This window comes from Telmatherina bonti (assembly GCF_933228915.1).
Source record: "Telmatherina bonti genome assembly, chromosome: 6".
NCBI lineage: Eukaryota > Metazoa > Chordata > Actinopteri > Atheriniformes > Telmatherinidae > Telmatherina > Telmatherina bonti.
This window is the reverse complement of record NC_136624.1, coordinates 9,846,121-9,866,874: the sequence shown is the minus strand read 5'-3', so window position 1 is coordinate 9,866,874 and position 20,754 is coordinate 9,846,121. Positions and strand designations below refer to the sequence as shown.

The following is a 20,754-nucleotide window of genomic DNA, read 5'->3' as shown; positions in this document are numbered from 1 at the left end:
GCTGTCTGCTGCAGGGTTGGAAGCATCTGTTTTCCCAGCTCCCAATCTGAAATAGTATCAGTGAGGATAAAGGACTCACCTCAGATTGGTCCTAGAGGGTCATTAGTTTAGTTATTCATTTTCTTTTTAAAGCATTTGTTTGACACACCCTGACAGGTCACAGAGCCAGCTTCCACTCCCTTCTCATGTCAGAAACTCGTTTCATCAGAATACCTACAAAAATGTATGTTTCACAAACCAGTAGTGTGTCCATGAACTGAATCTGGCTGCCTCCTGACACAGTTTCCACTGCTCTGTGATCTAGATTCAGTTTAGGGTTCATATCCACGGTCTCCTCTGCCTGCTCTTCCATAATGTCTATAAAGTGACTTGTTATCAGTTCCAGCTGCTCAGTGAACTAGTTCAGGTTTAATGCAGGAACTCCTCAGAGCTTTCAGCAGCTTTGTAGTTATTATTTCAGTTTTTCATATTAGTAATTCACTAAATACTCTGTAAATCTAAAGTTCTGAGCATTTTATTAAAAAGTTTATTAAAATTTTTATTCTTATATTTTATTGAGAAATAAATGCAGACTGCACAGTGGGCTGCACAGTGGCACAGTGGTTAGCACTGTGGCCTCACAGCAAGAAGGTCACTGGTTCAATCCTTGGCTGGGGAGGGGTTTGGTCAGTGGCCTTTCTGTGTGGAGTTTGCATGTTCTCCCTGTGTACTCCAGGTACTCCAGCTTCCTCCCACCATGTTAGGTCAATTGGTTATTCTAAAATTGCCCCTAGGAATGAGTGTGAGTGTGGACTGGCAAGCTGTCCAGGGTGTACCCTGCCTGTCACCCAAAGCCAGCTGGGATAGGCTCCAGCTTCCCTGCAACCCTGAATTGGATTAAGTGGTTTAGAAAATGAATGAATAAATGCAGACTGTAGTATTCCACGTGCACGGATTATTGAACTGTTTTGCAAGCCATGTGCATGGATTTCCAGCAGCAATATATTTTCAATACGGCTGTGACAATATGCTTTTGTCCCGATTCGATTCCGAGTTTTTGGGTGCCAATTCGGTTTAAATTGCGATTTTGACAATTCTTCGATATTGTTTATTTTTTGTAGATTTAAAAACAAACAAAAAAATGTATAAAACTTTTTTTTTTGCTTTTTTCAATTGGGAAAAAACACAGTAGCCAGATTATCATTTTGCTTATATAACGCTCAAGAAGACAAGTTAAAACATCATTAATAACAATAAAAATGACAAAAATTTTGTCATGGATTATTTTTTATTCATTTGAAAAAAAAAAAAAAAAGATTTTTTTAACAAAAAATTGATTTCAAAATTGTGAAGCAAAAGAAATCCAGATTTTTTTATTTTTCAATCCGATTTTCCCACCCCTGATTTTTACCCTGCGGAACTTGGGGGCTTCAAAAAATAGATAAGTAGAATCAACGTTGGCTAATCAGCATCAAGTCAACATGACCCGGAGCTCCTGTATTGATTAGCATAAAGACGAAGCAGCGTGGTTACAGCAAAGAGCCCACAGATGAAGAGAGATGAACCTGCTGAATTTCACAAGCAGAGTCAATCTTCACATTATTTTTCATGTAGTTTTTTAAGCTGGATAAACACACCATCTTCATTCTGTGGCTCAGTGTTCCTCTCTATAGATGCATGCAGAGAAATGGTTCTTTCTGCAGTTTTTTTTTTGGTCAAACACTTTATGCAATTTGGTGGTTCGTGCAGGATGCTGCTTGGGTGTGTTCACGTAGGAAAATAAACCCATTAGAACACATAGATATATATATACAGGTTTTATATGAATTATTCCCGTAAAAACAGGTCTGATGTAATGAGGTCTGTGTTCATCCATCCACTAATGGGCTGCATAGATTGTGTAACCTTGAAAACAAGAATTTATAGTCACAATTTACCGGTGTTAGTAATTACCAGTAATGCATTGTGTCTGGTTTTGAATGAAAGGCTCTCTGCTGTCTCATATTAATACCTAAACAGATCTTTTATTTGTAGGCCGATCCATTTTATTGTGCACAAACTCAAGACCTGCATCTAAAAAGTATAGAACAGTAGCAATCAAATTTACTTGGTATTAAAGTAAAAGTAGTAATTTTGCTATAAAAAAATAAATGGGACATTTATTTTTATATCATATTATTATTATTTTAATTACTTGAATAAAAAGAAATGTGGTAACCACTAAAAGTTTATCTTTAATCTATAAACTACTAATGCTATTTAATTTATTTTATTTATTTCATTGAACTTAAAGCGATCTCTACACTTTTGTTTTTATATAACAAAACATTTGTTTTTGTGTTTTTCTACAACAGTCTAAGGTCTTTTTTTCCACAACAGATTTTCAGTGTACAAAAACAGACAGTATACTCTCTTCAGTCTAACATCAGGCGTCAAATTTGAAATTTTCACAGAAAAATGTAAAGTTTTACTGTAAATAAATATCGGTTCTAAATTTCAGTTATCAGTTTTCCCAATGACTAATAATCAATAACAGTATCGGTATCAGTATCAGTATCAGTGTCAGTATCATTATCTTCCCCGATAAGAACCATATTGGCCTGTTCTTAACTGTAAACAGAAGAAGTTGCAATGTAAACATATGACATCTATACCCTGTTCTGACAAATATCTTTAATAACAGACTAGCTTTGAACACAGAAGCATCCAAATAACCGGTGAGCAGCAGTTTGTAATGCAAGATCATTAAAAAAAAACTAATAGACTAAGAAATGTACCGCTTATAGTGTGTTTAATCTAAAAAAACAAGATGTTCATGTTCTCTGTGTGCTGAGAGGTTGATCGACCAGAGATGTTAAACAGAGGCCAAAACACCAAAGCCAGAGTGTGCAGTCTGATCCACAGATTAATTTAGTAAATCTGAAATTATTATTACTATTAGTAGTAGTAGATTGGTAGTAGACGTTGTAGTAATAGTTGCTGTTGTCATAGTTTCAATGTGTAACTCAGGGAAAATATTGTTAAAACTGCAGTTACATCAATTTCACGCTGTTCATAATGTCTTCTAAAAGTTCTGAAATCTAAACATATTGATAAGATCGTTTTTCTGGACTGAACATGTTGATTATCTCTACGTTATGTAGCGTATGCATGTGCAGGACACAAGTAACCTCAGTCAGCTGGAAGGTTAATGTTCCAGGTTTAGTTATAGTTCTCTTTCAATAAGTTGTATCTGTAGATGGAGAAATGTGGAGAAAACAGAAAAATAAAAGGAAATATGTTTGACGGAGCAGTCGGGTTCTCCTCTCTCTGAAACACGGCGGAGGTATATCATGATCTGGGACAGATTCTTAAAGGAAAAAGTTGTGAAGAAACAGGTTGAAGACTCTTTTCTGTTTGGTGTTTTTCATTATTTTCTGTCTCTGCGGACATATTGTGCTTCCTCTGTTTATCACTGTTCCATATTTCTGGTCCACGTCTGAACCATATCTGTTTGTCTTCTCGTGTTCATTTTCTGTTTTTTTTTTTTTTTCTGCATCTGTCTTCCTTCCTTTCTCTCCTTTTTAAACTACTTTATGTCTTTTACTGCTTTTTTCTTTGCCCTCTTAAAAAAAGAATGAAATATTCTTTGTGTTTCTGTGATTGATAATAAGGTTGTGCTGTTGCTGCACATCTCTCAGTTCCTCCGTCGCTCTGACTCATTGAATGAATGAACAAAGAAAGGACAAAGAGGGAAGAAGCTGCACACACACACACACACACACACACACACACACACAATCACACACACACAATCACACACACACACACACACACACACACACAATCACACACACACACACACACACACAAACACACACACACACACACACACACACACACACACACACACACACTCTGCCTCTGTTGCTAGGTTACTGGTGCCTCTATCTGTCCGACTATACATCAACCAATCACAGTGTCTCCCAGAGCTGCTGGAGGTGGAGCTTAGCAAGGAAGTGACTCTTGTTTATCGGTGACCTCATTTCCTCTCACACATACACAGAACGGTGTGTTTAGGATTGAATTCCTCATCGTTCAGTAGCAATGATCCCAGAGGTGGATCCACATCATCCAGGATCAGTCAGACCCTCTCCAGTTCATTCAGGTCAGACAGACAGATGGCCGATGCTGCAGAGACGATCCTGAATATGATTAAAAATTGAAGCATCTGGAAGTGGTGAAGTCATTTGTTGGATAATGTCAGGGTGTCTCAAGTCTATTTATTACAAGTTCAACAGGAATATAACAGAATAATGACCTATAATAAATTAAATTTCCACATTTTGTCTTTGTTTTAGTACGCATGCATCATCATAACATGCATTTAATCACCTATAATTTTAGAAATGATGGTTTTAGCTGTCTGTGTCTCTCTCATCAGTCCTGTAAACAACAACATTTCAGTGTCATCTGCATTCAGGAGTTGTCCTTGTGTGTATCACTGCTGTCGGCACACATAGTTGTTCCTCAGAGAAAAGAAAGATGTTTTAATCACCATTTTGGTTGCATTGTTGGAAATTCTGCCTTCACAAGAGCGGCGAACATCAGGAATCCAGTACGGTTAAGGATTTCACAGACAAGCCAGATATTGCTTAGAGATGGAGACGATCAGCTCATAGGGTGGTTTTTCATTAGGATGAATCTATTACTGTCAAATGTTCCACAGGAACATGTGGATTTAACTACATGGATTCGGGTGATAAAAAAAAAAAAAAACATGGAGGAAATTCCAGGATTTACCATTGAAGTAGAATTAGGTATGAAACATGGAATTTGCTCATATGGGGGGTTTGATCTATTATCTCCACCAGTTTAAGAGTTTTACTGAAAAGCAGAAGATAAAATCGTCAGCGACAAGCTTCTTTTCATGAAATTCCAGTCCAAGTAGATAAATCTCATCAGACAGGTGAACATCATGTCATTGATTTTTTTTTTCTTTTTAAAAGACATTTTAAAATGCTTTATTTCTACTTGATATTTGTACTTCAAACAAATACAAACATTTCCTAAAACCTCCTTCAGATTCACTGCAGTTTAACCCTTAAAACTTTGTTCACATTGAAATCTGATGACATATAACAAAGATTGCTATCACTATCATGTTACTGGAGACCTCCATTTTCAACCTGAAATGGCGATGAAACTAATTCCTGTCAAACTTTCCACCAATCAGAGAGTTTAAATTGATGGATGTCCAATCAGGAGCAGCCAAAGACCAACTAGTGAGCAGAGTGTCCAGTGTGTGTCTGGACAGAACAAATATAATGGTCCTCTCTGGCTGGAGTAAAGTCAAGAAGACGCCAAAAACCAGCTGAGCTTCAGGTGTTTTTTTTGAAGATATTGGGTAAATAGTAACCTAAATAACTGTAAATAGCCTAAACAGCAGGAGGAAAAAGTGTGAATATGTGTAAAGTTTCTGTTCCTCAGATGAGGAAAGGCTTGATCACTGTGCATCTGTGTGTTACTTCTACAAAGTTCTGTCAGACGTTGGAGACATCACTGTATATTCTCAGCCTGTGTCAGGATCATGGTTTGATGTTATGATGTTATTAAAGTCTACCTCAGCAGTGATGTTTTATCCTCCCTCTCCTTCCTCACCGTCTGACCTCCTCATCATCACCCCATGAGCTCTGCTGGTCTGCTGGTGGTACGTAGAGAAGTTCCTGCTCTACTGCATGTCTGCTGCATGTCTGCATGCTACCTGGAGACGAGTTCAGCCTGGTCTGAGTGTGTTTAGGTTGCTCAGCCATTTGGGGGGGGGGGGGGGGGGGGGGTTGGTAGGGGTTACCTCACCTTTCTTCAGTCTGTTAGGAACGCCGCTCTGGGAACATGGCCGTCTTGTTAGCCCTGTTGTAGATCAGCGTACATGTAGCATCACATGGACATCTCTGCTGATGATGATGAAGATAACTCACTGATCTACTGGTCTGACTTGCAGGTGTGCTCGGAGGAAGAGGGGGAGGAAAGGGAGGTGAAGGATCCTCTTGTGTTCTGCATGCAGGCCAAGCACGTCGGGACCAGAACGTATTACTTCAGCACAGACAGCCATGAGGAGCAGGAGGATTGGATCAGAGCTATGAGTGACGCTGCAGAGGTCACTGACCAGACAGCGCCGAGGTGATCATCACACACACACACACACACACACACACACACACACACACACACACACACATATCGCTGCCCAAATATAGCGTGTCTGTGCTCTGACTCACCGCTGCCATCTGGTGGTGGAACATGAACATTGCTTGTATGATGTCACGTCTGTGAGGTCAGCAGGAAAATTTACCCACATGACATCATGACAACATTGTGTGTGTTTATGGTACAGGAAGTGAGTGAACCAGACTCCAATGTGATTATTGATAAGCATTGATGACAATGTATGAATGAAGACTGGAAATGAAATGAATGAAAAATACAGAATAAATCCCAGAGGAAATCTATTGCTGTGGTAGTTTTAATATTAGGTCATTAAAGGATGATGCTTTGTTCCAGAGGACGATGCCTCTGGCAGGAATGATCTCCTGAACCTTTCTGTGTTCCAGTAGACATGAAGAAGTCTCTGACTGAACACAGTCTGTTTCTTCCTCGCTGTGTTGTGTAGAGGATATGAAAAATTGTCCATCATGATCTGCAGCTTGTGCAGCGATCTTCTCTAAACAATCAGCTCTAGGAGTTACAGATCAATCTCCAGAACAGATCCAGAACCTCTGGACCAGTTTTTCTAGCTTATCTGTGTGGCACCAGTTCACAACAACAGCTATTCTGGGTACTTTAGTGATACAGTCCAGTTCAATAAAAATAATAATAATCTACAAAAACGCTCAGCGAGCGCAGATCTCCGCCAGGCAGCTCATTTCCACCATGCAGTGATTTCCAACCGATGTTCTAGTCCTACGTTCATTTTATATGGATTCACTATTAGATTCCAGATACATTGATAGAGAATCCACCGTGTCTTTCCAATCCCTTCTTAAGACCCACGTCTTCTCAGTAGCGTTTTACCCAGTATGAGTTTGTTTTCATTGCTGTGTTGTTTTCATTCTATTGTTTTCACTGGTTATTACTGGTTTTATTGTTTCATTTTATTTTCTTGTTTAATGTTTTAATACCTAAGTTATTTTATGTGAAACACTTTGCTTGACAGAAAGTGCTTTTATAAATAAAGTTGGCTATATTGCAATCTGTTCTCTTTCTGTCATGAAAAGTCCAATGATCTCGTCTTTTCCCTGTTCTGGATGATAGTATCCAGAATGTTGATCAACATCTGTCTTTGACATCTTTTAAAACCTGTTGGGAACTTCTCCTGAATTTTCTCACCATTTATTGTGGAGTTAAATGTCGATATACTGACAATGAGGAAGAATCCTTCAAAAATTTCCTGGATCCAAATGCTGATCCTGGATCAGTCCAAAACTGTGATGGAATCTTAAGTTAGACTAAGACCCATTCTTAGAAAAAAAAGTGAAACTCCATCCAGTAGCTTTTGAGTAAAGTTGCTAACAAACAGATTAAAGGCTCCAGAAACATAATCTCCATCATTTCCTCGGTGGAAGTTATTATATTTAAAGAGCGTTTTTCAAGATACTCTAAATGCTTTAAAATGAATCCATTATTCATTCACTCCTCGCTCACATGGTGATGGTAAACTACACGCATAACTACAGCTGTACTGGGGCAGACAGATGAAGACATGGCACCCAATACATTCAAACTGGCTTCATGTGCACCAAACATTCATATGCAGGCAGTGGCAACACTGAGGTTGAAGTATCTCGCCCAAACACGCAGGATTCAAACCACTCACCTTCCAGTTATTGGATGCACTACTTTTATATGTAAAGTTCAAAACAAAGTCATCTCAAGGCACTTCAGTAGACATAATCAGTTCAAGCCAGTTCACTGTAACCATATGATCCACATTAGGTCAGTTTATAATAACTGTGTGCACTCCAGAGGAGACAGTGGAGAAGAAAACTTCCACCAGAACCAGGACAGACAGTCATCTCCCTGGACTGTTTGGATTCGGAGAGGACAGGAAAGAGGGTCAACAAGCATGGCCAGGGCCACCTGAGGAGCAATAAGAAGAGAAACAAATCAGATGATTGTTTTCTCTCCATATCATCTGACTGGCTGGTTCTCTCTACGAAGCTTCCTGTCTATCTCTGCTATACCTCACAGCTGCAGAGTAATCAGAGTATTTCTGCCTTTGCCAGGACTCAGAGAGGTTTTGGAAGTCTGAGGTGTGTGGAGAAATGGTGAAAGTGGACCTTGTTGTGGTGCTGCTGCACTGCTGACCACCATCTCAGAAACACACAGGACTCTCTTCTGACTCAGACTTGTCTTGAAAAGGTGCTGAAGAACCTAACATAGTGGTTCTGAGTCGGTCATCAGAACTCTCGGGCCAACACCAAATGAGCCTGCAGCCTTGTTCCGGTTCAGTCTCTTGAGTTGCTTTTTCACCTGACTGCAGGAGACAGACTGTCTAGAGACTGAGAGGTCTTACTAATGTCCCATGTGAAAGGAGATGAGGCTGTGTTAATGTTCATGACTGAGCTGCACGATGACAGAAGGCTGTGGGCCAGAGAGGGTGTGTTGGCTGTTGGACTGGAGGTGCTGGGCGGGGGGTTTATTACTCACTATTAAAATGGAAATTACAGGTGGATGAAACATGGTCCTTACATTTATCTCACATCATTGGTTAGAAAAAACTTTAGAAAAGGAATAAAATCATTTCTAGAACTTAAGATATTCTGTTTTCTTTAATGTCAGAACCACTGAAGACGCCTCACACAGCGTGGAGACAAAGAGCCCCGACCCCCAACCACCGAGCGATCTGAACGGGGTGGAGAGCTCTGAAACGAGTTCAGCCTACACCCTTAGCTCCCATCAGGACGGAAAGAAGAGTAATAATATGCCAGGAGGAGCTGCAGAAGATGAGAGAGGAGCCCCTTCAGCTGACCACAGTCCCCACCCTAACCACCATACTGACGACTGGAGTAGCTGTGGTGGTCCAAGCACCAAGGCCCAAAACAACAATGACAAGGCACCGTCCTCCAGGAGCTCCAGTGGGCACCGTGGTTCGTCACATGGGCCCAAAGATCAGCAGGAGAATGTGGTGCTGAGGAGGGGGTTCGTACCAAGGACCACACCAGAGAGGGTGGCCCAGAGGAAGAGCTCCATGGCTCAGCTGCAGCAGTGGGTCAACCAGCGGAGGAGTGCGGCCTCTCAGGAGGACATCAACAGGTATGTCAGTCAGACAGCAGTCAGTAACACAACAGACAACAGGAAGTAATCAGTCAAACAGCAGGAAGTGATATCTCACTCCTGGTGTCCTATTCCCCCAGCCCAGCTCATTACTACTCAGTCAGCAGAGGGGCCCCATCCGACTACTACAGGCACTCCGGTGGCTCCCAGTATGTGGAGGAGTTTCCTCTCTACCCCCCAGGAGTGCGACCGGACAGTATCTGCTCCATTTCTCCGGTGGGGGCTTATGATCGACACTGGACTGTGGAGCGCCGCTCACTGAGGGATGGGCCACAGTTGCTCAGGGACCCATGGGGGCCACCACAATATGGTGGGATGGAAACGTCAATGAGGCGCTTGTCCATCCAGCCACGCTCCAGGTCGGTGCCCAGGTCACCATCCTTGTCGTCAGGGGGACCTTACTCCCCAGTCCCTCCCAGCTTTGCCTCTCCAGCTCGCTCTCCATCTGGATACTTTGAGCGGTTCCCTGGCCGGATGCGGGAGGATGTCATCTACGCAGACCCCTTCAGCTATAGCCTTAGAAGGTCCATCAGCTCTCCAAAGGTTAGACCAGGTCAAAAACTGTTTGAAATGTCCTTTACTGTCATTGAAATTAATATCCGTAAAGTCTGGAGCTGAAAATTAAAAGAAAATGTTCTGGTTTCTTCAAATAAAATAATCTTCATCTCCAAACTTTCATTCATTCCTGCCTCCATTTGCCCCTTCCTCCTTTCCTCATGAGCTCCTTTCTCTTTTCAGTATGTCTACCCTGGTGACAGGAGGTCCTTCAGTCAAGGACTCTACCACCACAGTTACCCCGTGTCCCCCTCCATCCACATGAAAACGGTACGTTCTGTCACACGTCCGATCCGTGGACCCCACCATCATCTGGACACGATCTCCTTCATTTCTCTGTTCACGTTTTCACAGCTGTACCAACCCAACCTGTGTGTGCATGTGAGGTGGAAGAATGCTGGTTGGTCTGAATGGAAAAAAAGATGACAGGACCAACATACAGGATCCAGACAGACAGACAGACAGTTCTTGTTTATGTGTTAGCTGCAGCATCAGTAAGCCTACTTTCTGTAGACTGAGACTTTTTCTCCAGTCTGTGATCATGTGACCTGGATTACGGACAGGAAGACTGACGAAGAATGAATGATGAAGCTGTCAGTGGAGTGTGTAATGTGTGTGTTTCAGCGAAGCTGTTGTCTTCTGTGTGTTCAGTTTGTATTTGTGTGATTTCCATGTCTGTCCATGCTGCTGGTTCAGGAGGACATGTTGGACCTTCAGCTCCAGCGAAATTTGGACTACCTTGACCAGCAGGTAGGAGGACACTTTCAGCCATGCCGTGTTTGTCCAGCAGCGTGTCTCTGACCATCCTCTCCTTCTTGTTTACCTCTTCATCATCAAGTCCTTTGTTGTTTATCCTCACCTGTGAATGAATCTGGTTAGCTTTACTGAACAGTGACGTTGGTGTTAAGTCACCCAGTTATGGAAACATCAGCAGTCTCTGAGCTTTACTTTCATCACTAAAGCTCTGTGGAGCCAAGAAAGACCAGAAGAGGACCAGTAGAATTGATAAGCTTGTATCAGTCTTCTTTCTTTCAAAGTGAACCATGTAAAACATGCGTGCATTACAGTCTGACCACTTGACATGACATGAGACAACCCAGAGAGATTTTTGGTCTGAGTCCAGGCTACTTTTGGCACTTATGGCTCTTTTATGGCACTGGCAAGTGTTGTGTGGGCCAAAAGTGGACCGGATGTCAGTTTCTAGCCTGGCTTGGATTATGGCAAGTCTCTTGTTGGCAACATGTTTTCCAGGTGCCAGTTTTTGTCCTAGATGTGGATTACAGCAAGTGTTTTGTGGGCCAGAAATGGTCTTGTTGCAGGAAGCCTGTCTGGACATGGATTATGGCAATTCCCTTGTGGGCAACATGCGTTTTGAAAACCAGACGCACATTTAGTCCACATCCAGAACATTGAGTACACACACACCAAAGCAGCAATGTTATACACAATCACATTCTTCTGTCAGCCGAAACAAAAGCACATAGAGTCCCCCAGTTCAGCACCATGCTGGAAAAGACCCTACCTGAGTCTACCCTGTGTCAGCCTGAAGGTTTTTAACAAACATGATACAAACGCTGTAAAATGCTGTGAATGGATCAAAATTATCCATAAGGCACAACCCTCAATGCAATTTTACAAAAAAATCTGTAAGGTAGAACTTTCCTTCTATGGCGGCACGATGGCGATGCACGAACATCCTAAAAAGAAGCATGTTGTAACCATAGACTATATATAAAAAGATGGAAAAAACCTTTGTGATGTTATCCATATGGTTATGAAAGGCTAAATTGAAGCTCATTGGGTAGTTCCCACTATCGCCATTTTGGCAGCGTTATGTGTGCCATTGGTCCCAAAAATATACAAAAGTAGGCAAAGAGGTGGAGCTGAGAGGGGATCGATGATGGACATCTATCATTTATTTCCTGACTGTAGCTTAGAGCTAACTAAGCTAACCTTGAGCTAACAGAAGCTAACCAGCTGACCAAGGTAGGCGGGTTAAAACTAATGCATGTTATTAGCAGCTGGCTAAAGATCATGGTTGTGCTTTGAGATTCAGCAATTTCACAGTTTAATGAAATAAACGTGGCGTATTAAACCTAAAATATCTCTTGTACCAGGCTGTAAACATGTTTATGGTGAAGTTGGTCTTTTTAACATGGTAGTCTAAAGAAATTTGCTCTGTTTTGTAGTCCCTAGTGGATGAGGGGTGAACTGCAATTTTTTCACTTCCACATAGGCTTCACTTTTAACTGCCGGAGGTTGCCGCTTGATTTGTGACTGATTCAGTTTCAGACAAAGAAGAAACTCATCATCTCATAAAGCTAACTGACTAGTTAGCAGCTAACATAAATGTTAGCAATGAGCTAAAACTCTGGAGCTGGTTCCTGATATTTTACTTTCAGAACCTCTAGGAACTACTAATAAATCTGCAGTCTGAGAGTGATGTGTTAAGAAAATCTGCAACTCTGTGATCTTTAAGATCCAATGGAGTTACATAAAGCATGGACTCAGTTAGTCCTGCACCTGCTGGGTCTTTGGAACGTGTCTGGAACACGGAACGAACTGTGAAGTTGCTGGCCTCTTATTTGTCCGATTAATGTCTGATTGATGTTTTCTTTCTTCCACAGGTTCCTCCCTTCCATGACGTCTACAGTAGAGAGCTACATCCCACCCTGAAGCTGAATGAGATTGAAACTAGTGTAAGAAACTTCAGAAATGTTGTCCTCCACAGCAAAGTAAGACCAGAGATATGTTTACCATCTGAACACACCCTTCCTACAGCCCTTTGGCAACGTTTTAGCATCCAGCTCAGTGTAGTAGTACTTTGCTGAACTGGAGATGGTACCAACTTCGGCTCCACCAGAACACCTGGGACCAGGACTAAGACTGAGGGGAAATCTGAATCCTCCAAACATGTGGCCTTCTAAATCCTGATGGCTCCCCTTGATCTGTATCGCGGTCAAGGGGTCTTCCTTGTCTTTGGTTTAGTTCTTGTTAGATTTCTGTCTGTTGAGTCTGTTTCTGTGTTATTGTTGTTTAGGACAGTTTATCTTTCGGTAGATTCTGTATCATTTACTTCCTGTTACCTGGTTTTTGGTTTCTGATCACCAAACCTTCTCCATGTTCTGTTATCAGTACGTCCTTTACGTTGTTTTACCATCGCTGTCGTATCTGTTGTCTGGTTTCAGTAGGACAGTCTGTCCATCTTTCTGGTGTTTCCACTTTAGTTTTCTTTGTTCTTTTGATGTTTTTGTCCGACAGTCCAACATTTGTGTCTACCTACTTGCCTAAGTCGTCCATGGACGATGGTGTCTCTCACTAGGTTAGTGGCATCATTCCAATTACATGGCACAGTGATGGCAGCACCATGTAACTGCCTTCATCTCAGCAGCAGGGGTAGGCACCATGTGTTAGTTTCCTTTGTGTCTCGGTGATTGCCATGGTGACACAGGTGGTATTAAACATGTGGCTACATCAAAATGAAGCATGAAAACATCAAAGGAGGTGGAGGTTTACTCAGGAAGTCATCAGGTGGTCTTAAGATCCCCCTGGTCTCACTCTGCATGGATCTAGTCATACTGTTGTTTTCCAAAACATATGAGCTGATCGCATATCGTTGTTTGATACAGAAACTTTTAGGGCGACTGTGTGAGCAGAGTCGAACTTTGAAAGACCACGAGGCTGCGGTTCATCGACTGAGAATGGACAAGGTATGTCATGTGCCCGTATCAGCAGAGCTCTGATCAGAACTACAGTGTAGTTAATAGGGGTGGGAAAATCAAATCAAAAAATTGGAAATCAGGATTTTTTTCTTCACAATTTTAAAATCAATATTTTTGTTAAAAAATCAATTTTTTTCAAATAAATAAAATCAATGCACTAAATTTTTTTTGTCATTTTTATTGCTTTTATTGATTTTTTTTGCTTGGGCATTATAGCAGCAGAATGATGGTCTGGCTACTGTGTTGTTTTTTCCTCATTGAAATGAAGAAAACTTATGAGCAAAAAAAAAAAAAAGTTTGTTGTCACACTGTGACAAAAGCATATTGTCACACTCCTAGTATATAACTTACTAACCAGTTAAACTGGTAACCTTTGTCCCTTCAGAGATCCAGATTCACTGAATCAGTAGATAAATGAGGATTTTTACATTCAGGAACCTTTTTTATTTTCCACATATCTGAGTCTTTGACCGTCTATACATCTAGGAGACTCTCCGCTCATGTTACTGAGCTGTTGATGATTAACCGGATTAGCTGCAACATGTTCCTTCAAATGTTTACAATTAAACATGTTTCAAGTTGATCTTATATTATAAACTCCGACAAGTCTCCGTTGCCCTTGAGTGGCATCACTTCTATCATTAACAGTCTCTGGAAAGCTAGTGTGTAGGGTAAATTCATTCATTCATTCATTTTCCGAACCGCTTATTCCAATTCAGGGTCGCGGGGAAGCTGGAGCCTATCCCAGCTGGCTTTGGGCGACAGGCAGGGTACACCCTGGACAGCTTGCCAGTCCATCGCAGGGCCACACACACAGAGATGAACAACCACTCATGCTCACACTCACTCCTAGGGGCAATTTAGAGTGACCAATTAACCTATCATGCATGTCTTTGGATGGTGGGAGGAAGCCGGAGTACCCGGAGAGAACCCACGCATACATGGGGAGAACATGCAAACTCCACACAGAAAGGCCACTGACCAAAACAGCCAAGGATCGAACCGAAGTGACCTTCTTGCTGTGAGGCCACATTGCTAACCACTGCGCCACCGTGCAGCCTGTAGGGCAAATTGTGAAGCATAATCTAGTCTTTGTATGATTAAGGGAATTTTTTCCAGGTATTTAAATCAGAACGTTTACAGTCCAGCAGCAGAAAGTAGTTTATTCAGAGACTCTGTATAGTAAATCTACAATCATCCATGATAACAGCATTATGTACCACATTGTTAGAATAAAAAAAGATCACTATTAGTATTGTGTTGCTAAGGGTGCATTCACACCAGTATAGTCCACGAGACTTGGCATGGTTCAGGTGTGTGTGTGTGTGTGTGTGTGTGTGTGTGTGTCGCAGGGGAGGTTACAGTAGGTTACTCATAGCACAAATAACAAAATATTAGTATTAGCAGTACTATTTCATGACTTGTGACGTAAGGGAATAACTGCATGGAAACCAAATTCATGAAAGTCTTTTATCAGCTGATAATGTACAAACAGGTGTGTTTGTACAAAGTTGACTTTGCTCTGCTGAGTGGCAGGTAGGGCTGCCCTAAATGACAGTTCATCAAGACATATTCATGAAAGATACACACTATCACATCAGGTAGATTTACATATATGTATTCCTCTAAGGGTACGTAGATGTCTGCTAGGACTTTCAAAAAATTTATATTTATATGTGACTATTCTGTGAGAGCTAAAATGTTTCGCAAGTCCTGACTTACAGACAGCCATTATATGAAGCTTCACACTGGGTTGATCACATTACTAGTTTGTTGATAAAGCTGAACTAAAGCTACACAACTCCGGGTGGTGGTGTTTTATAAGGGGCAGCCTTTCTAAGGTGTTCTTTTTACAGTGAAGCATGTTAGCAGCTAATTGTGAAAATAAAAACTGAAAATTGAAAATCTAATTGAAATCTATTCAATTTTATGTTGCTTGAATGAATGAATCTATCTGTTGATAGATTTATTTTACATCACAGCCGAGGTTGTCCTGAAAAAATACTGTAATACTGAGTTTCCACATGCCTTTTTATATGTAGAAACAAACCATAACCAGAAAATAGTGTCAAGTTTTAAAAGTTAAAGAGAAAATATGTACCTTTAATCATACGACGGATTTTCTGTTGTGAATAAAATATTAGTTTATGAAGTTGTAAAATCTGTTGAGTCCAAACATGAATCAACACCAGCTGAACTGAATCTGTCGACATGTTTCCTTGTTTGAGAAAAAGGTGAACACTTTCTTCCTGCTCTGACTCCTTCCAGGACAGTCTAGAGGAGGCACTGGTAGCGACTCATCAGGAGATGGAGCTCTACCACAACCAGCCTTTAATCCTGGAGAAGCTGCAGTTTAAGAAGGAGACCCAGCAGAACCAGCTCATCAACATCAGAGGGGAGCTGTCCCAGGCTTCCAGTGTAAGAATTTCTCTTCTGCTCGCACTGCATCTTTACAAATCTTTAAGATCCATCTCTGGGTGAGACTGCTGGATATTTTCCTCTGTCAGGCTTTAACCACCATTCGGATGGAGTTTGAAGCTCTGGAGGACGAGGCCAATGCCATCCACGGAGATCTGTGGGAGCAGCTCAATGCTGGAGGACAGGTAATATTTTAGTTTTTCGCAAAGTTAAAGTGATATTTCTAAAATTTCAACAAGCTACAGTTGCAATTTACAAGTATTAACAATGAATAGAGTTTAGTGGATAAGCTGCAATTCTTGTAAAATAACGTCCGCGGGATGAATTGTGGCTTTTACCACGTAGCCGTGTTGCGTAGTTTCCCTTGCTGCGGAGAATTTGCCATGGCTTTTCCAAGGCTTTTGTGCTCATTTCCCTTTCTGTTTGCGGTCAAAGATGGAGGATGTAAAATGTCTACTCCTCCATTTATCAGTACTGCGCCATCTTTACCTTAAATAAACTGGTCACCTGATTCGACACGCTACATCTGGGGGACTTTAAATGTGTAAAAAGTGTTTCCATTGTTACGCTTTTGCAATATACTTCAATTTGAAGCATCTGGAAAAGCACCTCATGGGTACGTAGAAACTTTTTGCCGATATTTGAGAGGTTTTCTGAACTGTTGGTGTTTCCATTACCAGATTGACTCATCATGGTACATCAGTTCATGACACTAAATGTGCGAGCCAAAGTATTCCTTCCCTCCTGAACTATTACTGACGAGCTCATCCATAGTTGACACGTCGTTGACGTCACCGTTAGGTTTCTGAAGAGCTGAATTCAAGCTCATTCGGTAGTTCCTACCATCGCTATCTTGGCAACGTCACGCGTGTCGTTTCTCCAGGAAAATATATATATATATATATATATATATATATATATGTATATATATATATATATATATATATATATATATATATATATATATATATATATATATATATATATATCTATATATATATATATAGATATATATATATATATATATACATATATATATATATATATATATATATATATATATATATATATATATATGTATATATATGGGCATATATGGGCAAAGAGGTGGAGCTGAGAGGGGAGTTGTGAGCATGGAGGTAGATGATATCAGCAAACTCAGAGCCACCTGTAGCTAAGAGCTAACTGAGCTAACCCGGAGCTAACAGGAGCTAACCAGCTAATAGAGGTAAGCGGGCTAAAGCTAAGTCACGTTGTTAACCGGCTAAAAACCGCGGTTGTTCTACGTTCTTCTTACTTGAAGCGGGAGATCAGGTAACTGTCAATCAAAAGGACACGCCCCGAAGTGTGCCAAATTTCGAGATTAAATTACTTTTAAACGGGCGAGTTAGAAAAAAAAATTCACTCCTCTCACAGTTGTCATGAAGGTAAACCTGACCTAATAAACCTAAAATGGATTTTTGAACCAGGCTGTAAACATGTTTATTTCTGCAGTGAAGTTGGCCTTTATACACAGTTCCACAGGAGCTGCCACTGAGAAAGCTCTGTCTCCTCTAGTTTTGAGCCTGGTTTTAGGCACTGCCAGCAGGAGCTGCTCTGTAGACCTTAGGGCTTTTGATGGAGCATTTGGCAGCCGAAGCTCAGTTAAATAAGGCAGGGCCATAAAATTCAAACATTCAAAAACAATTCATAAAACCTTAAATTGGACTCTAAAAGTCACTGGGAGCCAGTGAATGGTGGCCAGTACAGGAGTAATGGGCTCCCATTGCTTTGTTTTTGTTAAAAGGTGGGTTGCAGCATTCTGCACATGCTGCAAGGACTAGAGGGAACCCTGGTCCAACCTGATGTAAAGCAAGTTACTGTAAACTAGTCGTGTTGTGACAAAACTATGAATTGCTCTTTTAAAAAGAGTCCAGGGGAGATACGGCTTTATTTTTGAAAGAAGTCTCATCTGAAAGAAGCTTTACATAATGTCACAACTGATTTGTTTCGTCAAACTTAAACATACCGTCAAAAATCACCCCAAGGTTCCTGCAGAGGGATGGGAGTAGGAGGACAGAGGACCAACAACACCGTCATGTCCGTGCAGAGGGTTTGTTCTCACCTCTCTTCCTCCTCCTCCGTCTTCTTCTGCCTTTCAGAGTGAATTAGTCCGCCGACACATCCAGAAAGAGTTCTGGAGAGTCCAGGATGTGTTAGAGGGTCTTCACAAGAACAACTCATCCAGAGGCACAGACACAGCCAAGCACAGAGGTACCACACCGAGTCCTGACGTGGTTCTGGTTCTGCTCCTGCCGTATCTGACCCGCACCTCTCTCCTCCCACAGTGGTCAGCGCTGCTTCGGGCTCCTTTAGCACCAATAGTCCTGCCAGTCCCCTCAGCTCCATCAGCCTCACTAGCCCGCTCAGCCCCTTCTCCCCCACCAAGCAGCTGGGCCCAGAGGTAAGAACTGGACTCTGCCCAGAACCTGGCTCAGAAACCCCTGCAGTGTGTAGAAGGTGGATCTTTCAGTCTGACCCAAATGAAAACCCTGACTCCAGAACCAGTTGGGACCCTGAGCCCAGCTATGTTTGTGAGCGCGTGTGTCCTCACAGAGTCTCTAGCCAGACCATGCAGAGGTGGATCCAGACAGAGCCAGCTCACAGCTCCATCAGAATCTAGATTCAGACATGACCAGAACAGGACAGATCGGTTTCTGTGTCATGGTTGTTAATGCAGTCCTCCCCCCTGACCCAGTCCAAACTGGTTCCAACATCCTTGAAGATGGCTGGTCACCATCACCGAGTCAGAAAACAGTTTTGTCCTGGCTTGGTCAGGTTCTGAGACAGATGGTCGTTTCCTGAATCCCTGATCCTTCTTCAGGACTGGACAGATGATGTAGCCCAGATCCAGAACCTCCTTCCCTTCATCCAGACCTCCTGAAACCCGGTGTGGTGGCCTACTGGTTTCCCTCTTCCATTCTGAGTCCAGCACAGATTTACTTCCACCGTCTGGTGGCTCAGACAGCTAAAACACAGACCCACTGGTCCACGTCACATCCCAGTTTGATTCGGCCAGTCAGCATTCAGGGAAAGTCTTCATGCTGAGTCAAACCCGACTTTCAGATTCTGAGAACCAACTCGCATCAGGCTGGATCTGTTCAGTACTGTCATTCAACCTCTCCTCTGGTTCCTCTTCCTTCCTGTCCTTCCTGCCATCCTCAGATGTGTCAGTACGTTCTGGTTCTGATGGTTGATCACAGGTTAGAGGAGGGGTGTCAAACTCTGGAAAAATAGCAGCACAAAAGCCAATAAATATGAAAAATCCACATTTTTCCTTTTCTAAAATGACCTACACTCATTTATTATCCAAACTGCTTAGTCCGATGAAGGGTTTCAGGGAAGCTGGAGCCTATCCCAGCAGTCTTTAGGCGAAAGGCGGGGTACACCCTGGACAGCTCGCCAGTCCATTGCAGGCCCACACAGAGACAACAACAACTCACTCCTATGGGCAGTTTAGAGAAACTAATTAACCTAACATGGTAGGAAGAAGCCAGAGTACCTGGAGAGAACCCACGCATACACAGGGAGAACATGCAAACAGTCTAAACAGACAGTTTAAATGCTGCCCTAACCAGCAATCTTCTTGCTGTGAGGCCACAGTGCTAACCACCATTATTAAACAATTTACATTTAATAAATTATATACTATACTATACTATACTATTTATATACTTTTAAAAATAAACTTTTAGAACTTTTTAAGTATTTTTCAATTTATATTTATTGATTTCAATTTTATTTATATGCATTAAATACATTTTTTATGTTACATTTTTATTCATAAATCTAAACTGAAAAAAAAAAATCACAATTATTTGAATAACTTTTATAAACTCCATAAAAATGGTGTGTGTTTTTTAAAATGATATATTAATTGATAATTAAATGTATTTATTTTTTTTATATTTATTTACATATTTTATATTAAACATTAACCATTTACATATTTACTCATTTCCACATGCTTTACAATCTACAGAATCAACAAAACCCCAAAATATTCCATCACATATATGTGGAATTGAACAATGAGGTATTTCACATTATGATCAGAGTAAGTTATTTTAAATGTACATATGTGTAGATACACACACAGTTGTAGTAATCCTGACCATCTAAACTCACTATCCACGTCATACAAACTGGTCAGATTTATTAAGTCAGAGAGAAATGATAGCTGTCCTCCTGCCTTGGAAATGTTGTACTTTTATATAAAACCTTCGGTAGACAAGTTTGGAATTCTTGTAATTTTTATTAGAAAACTACAATAAATATTCAGTCATTCGTTCATTAATTTTCCTAACCGCTTAATCCAATGAAGGGTCGTAGGGAAGCTGGAGCCTATCCCAACTGTCTTTGGGCAAAAGGCAGGGTACATCCTGGACAGCTCGCCACTCCATCGCAGATTACAATAAATATCTTCTTGCTATTTGCCAAAGTCATCCTGTTGGCCAGACTGGACCCTGTGGTGGTTCTGTTCTGGCTGCATGTTTGACAGCCCTGGTCAGGAACTTGATGAAACGTTGTGAGCGGTCTGGTGGGGGTGTATGTGTCGGGTTACATGTTACAGCCACTGCTCAGCTCTTCTTGTGATGTTCAGAACGCTTTTCCTTCCTCTCTCTCTCTCCGTCTCTTCCTTTCCCACCTCCTGCCTCTCGAACCGGGGTCTAGGAAAGTGTACCACCAAGGCCCCCCCTCCCCAAGTCCTACTACCCCTTGGAGCCCT

At 41.5% G+C, this 20,754-nt stretch overlaps 1 protein-coding gene across 1 annotated transcript in view; it reads left to right on the top strand.

The window, feature by feature from the left end:
• Window positions 1-20,754, top strand: part of plekha6 (pleckstrin homology domain containing, family A member 6) — a gene marked incomplete at both ends in the record, with an annotated part of 69,427 nt that overhangs the window by 37,350 nt on the left and 11,323 nt on the right. The window contains 11 exons of the mRNA XM_079242861.1: window positions 5,960-6,138; window positions 8,797-9,270; window positions 9,372-9,834; window positions 10,030-10,116; window positions 10,543-10,596; window positions 12,474-12,545; window positions 13,476-13,556; window positions 15,837-15,986; window positions 16,076-16,171; window positions 18,128-18,239; window positions 18,314-18,429. Of these exons, the coding sequence (XP_079098987.1) occupies window positions 5,960-6,138; window positions 8,797-9,270; window positions 9,372-9,834; window positions 10,030-10,116; window positions 10,543-10,596; window positions 12,474-12,545; window positions 13,476-13,556; window positions 15,837-15,986; window positions 16,076-16,171; window positions 18,128-18,239; window positions 18,314-18,429 (1,884 nt within the window). The remainder of the gene's footprint in view (window positions 1-5,959; window positions 6,139-8,796; window positions 9,271-9,371; window positions 9,835-10,029; window positions 10,117-10,542; window positions 10,597-12,473; window positions 12,546-13,475; window positions 13,557-15,836; window positions 15,987-16,075; window positions 16,172-18,127; window positions 18,240-18,313; window positions 18,430-20,754) is intronic.